Below are 10,499 nucleotides of genomic sequence, written 5' to 3'. Positions count from 1 at the left end.
GAGAGAGAGAGAGAGAGAGAGAGAGAGAGAGAGAGAGAGATTCTGGCACCTTATGATTCTCTTCTTGAAGGAAATGGTCTAGGTTATATAACTTCTTTATGTCTTTTTGAGTTCATTGATAACAAGAATGTCAACATTGATGTGGTTCAATCCCTCCAGCAGTCTATTGAATTGATGGTCACTGGACCAAGATCATTTAGACCACCAATAATTAAAATGAATCCTTATAGATGGTCTAAACACTGTCATTCTTAACCCACTCTGCCCCCCTTCACAGCACTCTGCCATCATCATTGTGGAAAGGAAAGGGGTCCATCCAGGACCAGGAAATACTTGGTATTTTTCTTTGGTACATGGATTGCCATGAACAGAGAATTAATCTCCAATTGGTCAAACTGCTGGCAATACATCACTGTACTTGGCTTTGCTGGATCTCTGAAAAACATGTGCATTCACTTGCTAGGATCCCATTTGGTATCTATCAATGCATCTGTCAATCCCTAGCTTGTTAGAAATGCCTTCTGCACCCATGACCTTTAAGAACCTAAGTTCATCTCCACACCAGGATGATGCCTCAGAGTAGGGGAAAAAATTACCGACAATATTATTGCCAATAAAAACAAAATGGTAACTGAGAAGACATCAGTAACTACTGGCCCACGTGGTTACTTTCTCAGTTTTATAAAACCTCTGTGAAATGGGCTATGCACATATCAAGGGTAACTTTGGTAAAAATATAAGAAAGGAACAGTCAGGTTTTTAGAGAACATTTTTCCCAACAGACCACATCTTGGATCAAAAACTAATTTTGTTGTGTGTATGGTTTATAGCTTTCAAAAAAGTATTTAATTCAGTAGAACAAAGCACAGTTTTAAAGGTTCTCCTCAAATATGTTATTTCCCCCACACATAACATCAGACAAGATCGTTTGATGGACACAGCCACTGAGATAACTTTGTTCAGTGATTCTCTGATTACCATTATCAAGTGAGGCACAAAATAGAGACATAGGTAGCGCAGTGGATAGACCACTGCGCTTGGAATTAGGGAGATCCTAGTCCAAATACAGCCTCAAACACTTAATAGCTGTGTGACTGGGCAAGTCACTTAACCCCTGTTTGTCTCAGTTTCCTCATCTGCAAAATGGAAACACACTGGAGTAGGAAATGGCAAACTACTCCATTTTCTTTGCCAAGAAAACCCCACCGACAATATCTTTCGGGTCAGTAAGAGTCGTACACAGCTAAACAACAAATGCTGGCTACTAGAAGGTGTTTGATATTGTCTTGGAGACTATCCCATACGAGAATTCCCTAGTCTTCCAGATGAGGCAGATAGTGGCTCAGTGGATAGAGTACTGGGCTCCGAGTCAGGAAAACCTGAATTCAAATCCAGCCTCAGATACTTCCTAGCTATGTGACTCTGGGCAAGTCACTTAACTTCTGATTTCCTGACAAAGGGATTCACTAGAGAAGGATATAGCAAAGCACACCAGTATTTTTGCCAAGAAAACCCCAAATAGGGTCACAAAGGGTCAGACATGACTGAAACGACTGAAGACAACAGTCCGCTAGACGTTCCTATTTGTGGATGTTATTAGGTCAAGAGGCTCCCCTATTATAAACACGGCCACTCCATTGGCCTAACAATACACCCAAGAAAAACTTAAGTAGATGTTTATTGCCTAGATGGTGATATAGATATAGATATAGATATAGATAAACTTAAGGCATTATACAAAATGCTAGCTATATTATTATCTTCTTAACACATTATCTTCTGATGATCCTATATGGCAACGAATCAGGGAATTTCATAGTCTGGGATAAATCACAATTGGTGAATGACACAAAGGAACACAGAGAGAATTATATGGCACATCTCAGGAGGCAATAGCATATTGCCAAAGATGACTTGACTTGATGGCAAGAAGCAACATAAAGTATACCGATCCAGAAACTGTAGGGTTGGAAAAGGAGGTGGGCTGGTCATGGAGCCAAAATGAGGGGCAACGGGTACATAGACTGAGGGCTTCACGGGGAACAGACGGGGAGGAGATGGGTGAGAATGTGAGAGGAATACGAGGGAGGAGTCAAAAGAAGATATAAAGACTATATAGGAAGGAGGCAAATGGAGAAGAGATGGGGATTCATACCTTCCTGAACATCCCAAGACTTGTGAGTACAATGCAGATCAAAAAAAGCAGAATCCCCTTCCACAAGGTGTCCTGGTAGTATTCTAACACATACACTGTAGGAAGAGCAAGTGGAGTGCTGGATCACAGTTGTTTTCTGTCCTTCCCCTGCTCCAGTATTATTAACACCTCTTGTCCCCTCTTGACATCCGGCCCTTCCCAATGTTCCCTCTGCTTCCCAGACTCTCATGTTCCAATATCCAAGAGGACCCCCTCACTCCCCTCTCCCCAGTGCTCCCAGTGCCCTGCTTCACCATTAGCCTGCTGCCGAAAGAAGGGATAAAAAGGATTTTTCTTGAGCTTCTTGGCAAGATTGCGCTCAGTGCTGAAGTAGCCAATGTCCCACAACTCAAAGCCATTGCCCACAGTGCTGCTGCCAGGGATACGGATGGTCTTGGGGGACTGAAAGACAAAAGCAGGTCATGGGGAGGACACAGAGTCACCAGAAGAGGTGGGCAATATTGGGAAAGGACTAGATCTGAGCTGTAGAGGAGAGAATGTGATAAAGGGCAGAATAAAGACATGGAGAGAGGATGGAGGGCACAGAATGAGGGTAGGCTTACAGGGTGAAGATAGGGATATGGAATACAGGACAGGGTCATGTGGGAAGGATAGGGTCATAGCAGGAAGAATGGGCCCCACAAGTAGGATGGACACTTAAAGAGAAGATGGGGTTGCAAGGAAAGGATATGATAATGGGGTAGATGGGACATAGATGGTAGATGGGTAGAAAGAGCAGGGCCACTGAGAAAGGACTGGGATAGTCTGGGCAGAAGAAACTAGCTTCTCTCAGGTCTAGAATGTTTCTGGAAATACCTTAAAGAAGAGGCTGTTCATGATCACAGGAGTGGGAAGAATGGAACAGCAGGAAAAGCAATCGTCCAGACCAAGGGACTGGGCAGAATAAGATGGAGGACAAGTTCTAGAAGGACAAGTTGAATTCTAGATTGTCTGGGACTTCTAGAATCACCAGACCTTGTTCCCTGGTATAGATTAGAACAGTCTTTCTCCCTCTTATTCACAGAATGACACGGAGCATCAAACTTGGAAGAGATGTCAGTAGCTACCTAATCCAACTGACACCTGAACAAAAATTGTCTCTTTAATATACCTGATAAGTGGTCATTCAGGCCTTCCATAAAGGCCTTGAAGAAGGTGGACTCCGCTATGGACCAGAAGCAGTCTATTATTCCATTTCAAGATAGCTCTAGTTATTAGGAATTTTTCCTTATATTGATCCTAAAATCTGCCCAACTGCAATGTCTACCTATTATTTCTATTTCTGTCCTGTGGGGTCAAGTGGAAAAAAAAAAAAGCCTAATCTCTCTTCCTCATGACAGCCTTTTAAATACTAACAGATGTTTTTTCTGCCTCCCCCAAGATGCCCCTGGTAACCAAGTCATGTCCTGTCAGTAAACAGCCATCTCCAATTTTTAAAGAAAGAATTCATTTCATTCATTGTGATGTTCCTCCAACACAACCTATCCATCACCACCTTCACATAGCTTTCCTAAAAATGAACTTTTAATTTTCAATTAATAAGCATTTATTTTTTTCTTCCCTCCCTTCCCACCCCCCCAAAAAAACACAACCCAAAATCATTGTAACAAATATGTACATTAGTCATGTCTAAAAAGGTATGTTTCAGGGACAGCCAGATGGCACAGTGGATAGAACACCAGCCTTGGAGTCAGGAGGACTTGAGTTCAAATCCAGCCTCAGACAATTACTAGCTGTGTGACCCTGGGCAAGTCACTTAACCCCAACTGCCTAAAAAAGAAAAATTTAAAAGTATGTTTCATTCTGCATCTTAAATCCATCACCTGTCGGGAAGTAGGTAACATTTTTCACCATTATCTCATCTTCACATAGCTTTCTGAAGCTCTCCAGTGACAAGAAGCTATAATTATTAAGAAGTTTTTCTTTATATCAAACTGAAATTTATGTCTCTGCTCCAAGTTCAGTCATCTGGAGCCAAACAAATCCCTCTTTCTCCTGACACCTAATCTTGTACTTAAAGGCCACTATCATGTCCCCCTTAGTTTTCTCTTTCTTAAGGTAACCATCACCAATTTCATCAACTATCTCCTGGCATGGCCTGCAAATCTCCTCACAGTCTTGGTCCTCTACTTCCTAAAATGTAGCATTTAGAACTGGGTATAATTTTATAGATTTGCTCTGGCCAAGGTAAAGGACGATGTAACTAGAATGGGGAATGGGGGAACAGGAGATTTGTTCTAGACATTGTCCCTCAATTCATGGAGCCTAAGATCCTGTTAGCTTTTTTGGCTGCCCTGTGGTGTGGTTGACTCATAATGAGTTTTCAATGCATTAAAACCAGCACCGCAGAATTACAGAATCTTAGTTTTGGGAAGGACTCAGAGGTCAACTAATCCAACCTGTACTTGAAGACAAATTGGCTCAAAGGCATTCCTGACAAGTAGGCATCCAGCCTCTGCTTGAAAACCTCTAGCGAAGAGGACCCTGCTTTCTTCAGACAACATTGTGACAGTTCTAGGAGGTTCCTCCTCCAGATCCAAACTCTCCATCTCTCCAAGTTTTACCCTTAGCTTCTGATTCTGCCCTCTGGAGCCAAGGGGAATAAGACCAAGAAGAATTCTTCCATATGACAGCCCGGACTCTGGAGGAGAGAGTGAGGCTACGGACTTTGGGCAACTCTGCCCCATTCATATTGAATCCATGTGCAAGTCAAGATATCACCCTTGTGATGTCATTGGTCCTCTTCAAGAATGAAGAATGAGGGGCAGCTAGGTGGTACAGTGGATAGAGCACTGGCCCTGGATTCAGGAGGACCTGAGTTCAAATCTGGCCTCAGACACATAACATTTACTAGCTGTGTGACCCTTGGCAAGTCACTTAACCCCATTGCCTAGCAAAAAAAAAAAAAAAAAAAAAGAATGAACAATATGACAGCCCTTTGAAGACACGAGGATAGCTTTCATGGACTCTCTTCCCCCTCAATCTTCTCTTATCGAGGTTAAACATCCTTACTGCTTTCAAAAGGTGTCCCTATGACATAACATAGAAGAAGGCTTCAAGACCACCTAGCCCAACATGTCTATTTTAGAGAGGGCAGACCGGAGCCCAAAGAAGTGACTCTTGCCCAAGGTCATACAACTAGTAGGAGTGGGACCACGTGGTTGTAGAAGTCCCCTCCAACCTGAAGATTCAATAGTTCTTATCCTTAGGCTGCATTAATGTAAGTATAGTGTCCAAAGTGAGGAAGATGAAAGTTCTACTGTACTACGCCTTGGCAGACCAGGACTATTGTCTTCAGTTCTGGGGCCACATTTATTAAGAGGTGCAACAAATTGAGCATGGTGGTGTATGTCCATAATCCCTGCTACTGAGTTCTGAGCTGCAGTAGAGTCAAAGTCAATGAGGTGTTTGCACTTAATCTGGCACTAATATTGTGAACCCCTGGGAGTGGGAATCTACCCAACTGTCTGGAGGTGGGTGAGGATGGAGATGAACCGGGCTTGGTCAGAAAGAGAGCCGGCCAAGGCTTCCATGCCAATTAGTAGTGGGACAGGCCCCATGAGAGGCCACTGCACTTCTAGCCTGGGCAAGAAAGGAAGACTTAGTCTCAAAAAAATTGGATGGGGGCATATAAAAAAGCTGGAAAAGTGCAAAAAGAGCAAGATTTGAAGCCAAGTAATACAAAGAGTTACTAATGTGTCAGAATGTCTCCTCCTCTATGCCGTATGATTAATGAATGGTTGAAGGAACCGGACATATTTAACCTGGAGAAGAAAAGACTTAGGGAGGGAGGACATGAGAGCTGTCTTCAAATATCTACAGATCTATGATACAGAAAATAGATTAAACACACTGTATGTAGCTCCAGAGTATAGAGCTAGCCACAATAGATGGATTATATAGGAGACAAATTTTGGTCAAATGTAAGGAAAAACTTCCAAACTGTACAAGAATAAAATGAGCTAACTTGGGAGGTCATTAGTTTCCCATTACTTGAGGTTTTCCCACAGAAGCCGAATGTAAAGATATTGTAGACAGAATTCATGTTTCAGGTGAGAAATGGGCTAGATGGGGGCAGCTAGGTGGTGCAGTGGATAGAGCACTGACCCTGGAGTCAGGAGGACCTGAGTTCAATTTCACCTCAGACACATAACACTTACTAGCTATGTGACTCTGGGCAAGTCACTTAACCCCAACTGCCTCACACAAACAAACAAAAAAAATTAGGCAAGACGACTTCTGAATAGTTCACTTCTAGTTGTGTGAACGTGTTAAATTAATTCAAAATATAATTTGAAAAAAACAAATAAACAAGCTTTTATAGAAATGTAACGTGTGTATATGTTTCCCATATTGGTTAAAGTAATTAAAATGTCTGTACCCTTTAATCTTGCTATAGGGCCAAGAAAGGCCCCATAAGCAGAAAAATATTTAGTAGCACTCTTTGTGGTAGCAAAGAATCAGAAACAAAGTAAATGCCTATAAACTAGAGAACAGCTAAAAAATTGTGATTTACCTGAAGGCAATGAAATATCATTATACCTTAAGAAATAATGAGCATAATGAATATAAAGAGGCATGAAAAGACAAATCAGCTGATGGAGAGTAGAGCTAGGAAAATATTATACACAATAATAAATGAGAAATTACAAAGAATAAGCATGGCTCCAAAGAAGAGATATGAGAAGACACCCCCAGCCCCCTCTGTTCATGGTATAGGACATTGCATATATTTCCTTTTTTTCTGTTAATGTGCTTTAATTTTTTTTTAATTTTTCTCAATTACATGTAAACTATTTTTTAATATTTGTCTTTTAAAATTTTGAGTTCTAAGTTCTCTCCCTCTCTCCTTCCCCTCCACCCCCTTGAGAAGGCAAGCAATTTGATATAGATTATACATGTGCAATCATGCAACACTTATTTCCATATTACCATGTTGTAAAAGAAAACACAGACCAAAAAACAAACAAGAAAAATAAAGAAACAGAAAGTATGCTTCAATCTATATTCAGACTCCATCAGTTCTTTCTCAGGAGGTGGATAGCATTTTTTATCATAAGTCCTTTGGAATTGTCTTGAATCATTGCGTTGCTGAGAATAGCTAAGTCATTCACAGGTGATCATTGTACAATATTGCTGTTACTGTGTACAATGTTCTCCTGGTTCTGCTCATTTCACCATGCATCAGTTCATATAAGTCTTCCCAGGTTTTTCTGAAACTATTCTACTCATCATTTTTCTTTGATCTCTACAATGAGGATCATCACACAAGCCCTAGCAGTTCCTAGTATAAACGAAAGACCTTGAAATGAAATATTCCAAAAGGCAAAAAGATAGGTTAATAATCAAGGATAACTTACCTTATAAAACTTAGTATAATCCTACAGGGGGGAAATGAACCTTTAATGGAACTGAGGTTTCAAGCATTTCTTATGGAAAGACCAGAACTGAATAGGAACTTTGAAATACAAACATAAAACTAAAGAGAAATTTAGAAAGATACATTTGTTTGTGCAATTGGAAGGGTAATACATTAACATCCTGATGGTTGCTGAAGGAAGCAAGCGGCCCTCCAAATCCTTAATGTCTTCCAAGGGTATCAAGGAGATAAAATAAGAAAAAAAGGGAGGACCTGGGTGGGGAGGGTGGCAGCATAGTGGAGATTGGTTCTATTCTTAGTATAAACTGGCACATTGTAAAGTGAGTAGAAGTAGGACAATTTATACAAGAACAGCAATGTTCTGGAGAAAAACAACTTTGAAAGAATCGAGAACTCTGATCAACGCAATGACCAACTATGTCTCCAGAGGACCTGTGATGAAGCGTGTCACTTGCCTCTTGACAGAGAGGTGACAGACACAAAGTGCACATACATTTGTAGGCATGATCACTGTGTGGATTCATTTTGTTTGACTGTGGTGATTTGTTACAAGGGCTTTTTTTCTTCTCTTTCAATTTTTAATGGGGGGGGTGGTTAATGGGGGGAAAGAAGTCATGTGCCCTAAAAAAAGTCCCATTGTGCCATTTTTTATTTTTATTTTTTTAATTTATTATTTTATCTTTTTTTTGTTTTCAACATTTACTTCCACAAGATTTTGAGTTCCAAATTTTCACCCCATCTTGCCCCTCCCCCCACCCCAAGATGGTATGCATTCTGAATAACCCTTCCCCTACTCTGCCTTCCCTTTTATCTCTCCCCCTCTTCTCTTATCCTCTTCCCCTTCAATTTTCCTACAGGGCAGGATGGATTTCTGTACCCCATTTCCTGTATTTCTTATTTCCCAGTTTCATGTGAAAACATTTTTTTTTAAACATGTGTTTTTAAAACTTTGGGTTCCAAATTTTCTCCCTTCCTCCCTCCCCACCCACCATCATTGATAAGCATTGTGCCATTTTTTAAAAGCATACAAAAGAGAACAGAAAGAATTTCAGAAGGAAGTACAATATTAAAAGTAACATGTGAAATTTATTATACATATATATTTCAGGGGTATGAAATGGAGATTTAGTTTCATAAAGAATCCTCTTTTCATGTTCTACTGTATGAAAATGCTTTTGTGTGTGTAAGTTCAGAAAAAAAATTTTTTTTAAGTAGAAAGAAAAGATAGAAACTAGGGATTCAAGGACAGTGATTAAACAGTTCCTGTCCTCAAAGAGTTTATATTCTGTATCTATGAAGGGAACTTCCATTCTGGATCCAATTTTGACCAAGGAGGATTTGGCTAATGGGGGAAATGATAGAAGACTTGGGGAGAAATGATAACCTTAGAATTTGTGATAAAGGAGCAAAGGAAAGCCCAATATAGTTGGACATATACCCTAGATTTTAGAAGAGTACAATTCAAAGGATTCAGAGGAAAAAGAAGCAGGATCCCATGGAATAAAATTCTAATAATAACAACTAGCATTGAAAGATTTCTTTAACGTTTGCAAGGTACTTTACATATATTCTCTCATTTTATCCTCACCACCACTCTGGGAGGTAGGTGCTATTATCCCCATTTTACATTTGAGGAAACTGAGGCAGAAAGCATCTAAGTGATTTCCCCAGGGTCACACAGCTAGTTGACAGCAGGGCAACATCTGAACTCGGGTCTTCCTGACTTTAAGACCAGCATTCTATCCACTCCACTACCTACCTACCTTGTTTCTACTGGGAAGTAAACAAGGAGAAAGGCAAAGCACTCAGAAGTGAAGTTGTGAATTCACAAGGAGAAACAATTCTGATGAGTATGAAAAGGAATCGTTTAAAGATCTCAAGTCATTTGTTTTCAAAAGTTAATTTAGAAGCATATTTTACGCTACTCACTCCAGGAGCCAAATTCTTAATTTATGGCCCTGCCATTGACTCATGAGCATCCTCTACAATTACATCAATAAATTCCTTGTGGCAGGGTGGAGAAAGAGAAGGAAAGAAGTATTTATATAGCACCTACTCTATGTCAGGAACTGTGCTAAGTGCCTTTCAATCATTTCATTTGATCCTCACAACAACCCTGGGACATGGGGGTCCCTTATTATCCCCATTTTACAACTGAGGACACTGAGGCATACAGACGTTAAGTGCTTTGCCCAGGGTCACACAGCTAGTAGTGTCTGAGGTCACATTTGAACTCAGGTCTTCCTGACTGCAGGTCCAAAGCTCTGTCCACTGTGCTACCAGCTGTCTCATGCAATTACATCTTCTAAAGATGGATGTTGATGGATGTTGACAAAGAACTCAAGAAATAAAATTTTATTTTAGAGATGTATGCAGAAGATGGTAGTGAGAACAGGTTAATGAGGAGGTAGACAAAAGTACGGCAGAGTCCTTTAAGAATAGAAGCAGAAGTGCTCGTGCTGGGAAGGAATGTTAAACACAAGAGGGGCATTTTTTTGTTTGGTCTTATTTTATTTTGTTAGCTATAGACAGGGAGGGCCTCCATATCCTCCACTCAGTAAGTCACTGCAAAAAAAAAAAAAAGGAAACAAAGTCGGTGCCCTTTGATTACAGCCTATCTAAACAAACTGAGCTTTGTGGACACTCCCAGTTTCCAGTTTTTTATCACAAGGCGCAAAGGAAATTTTGTATCAATTTTCAAAGAGTGTTCTGTGCTTGCATTTCTGCCCATGCCAAATAACTGATTTGTGTATGTGAAGTGCAGGTTGGTCACTCCTCTGGATTATAAAAGAAATTGATTGTACTGCAAGAAATGCAGATGGGACTTCTGGCTGAGATGGTGGTGTGTGAAGACCTAGAGAAGCGCAGACTCTAAACACCTCGGTAAAGCTCCAAAAATGCACTGGAAGTAACAATAACGAGGAA

General features: G+C 40.5%; 1 protein-coding gene across 1 annotated transcript in view; it reads right to left on the bottom strand.

Moving 5' to 3' along the window:
* Positions 1–3,031, bottom strand: part of TMEM249 (transmembrane protein 249) — a 7,737-nt gene extending 4,706 nt beyond the window's left edge. The window contains exons 1-3 of the mRNA XM_027857704.1: positions 3,011–3,031; positions 2,449–2,596; positions 2,156–2,250 (exon numbers count right to left, since the gene is read on the bottom strand). Of these exons, the coding sequence (XP_027713505.1) occupies positions 2,156–2,250; positions 2,449–2,596; positions 3,011–3,031 (264 nt within the window). The remainder of the gene's footprint in view (positions 1–2,155; positions 2,251–2,448; positions 2,597–3,010) is intronic.
* Between the last annotated feature and the right edge of the window lie 7,468 nt (positions 3,032–10,499).

This window comes from Vombatus ursinus, unplaced genomic scaffold (genome assembly GCF_900497805.2).
Source record: "Vombatus ursinus unplaced genomic scaffold, bare-nosed wombat genome assembly UNPS02012319.1, whole genome shotgun sequence".
In the NCBI taxonomy this organism is placed as follows: Eukaryota; Metazoa; Chordata; class Mammalia; order Diprotodontia; family Vombatidae; genus Vombatus; species Vombatus ursinus.
Note: the sequence above shows the minus strand (reverse complement) of the source record. Positions and strands in the feature narration are given on the sequence as shown.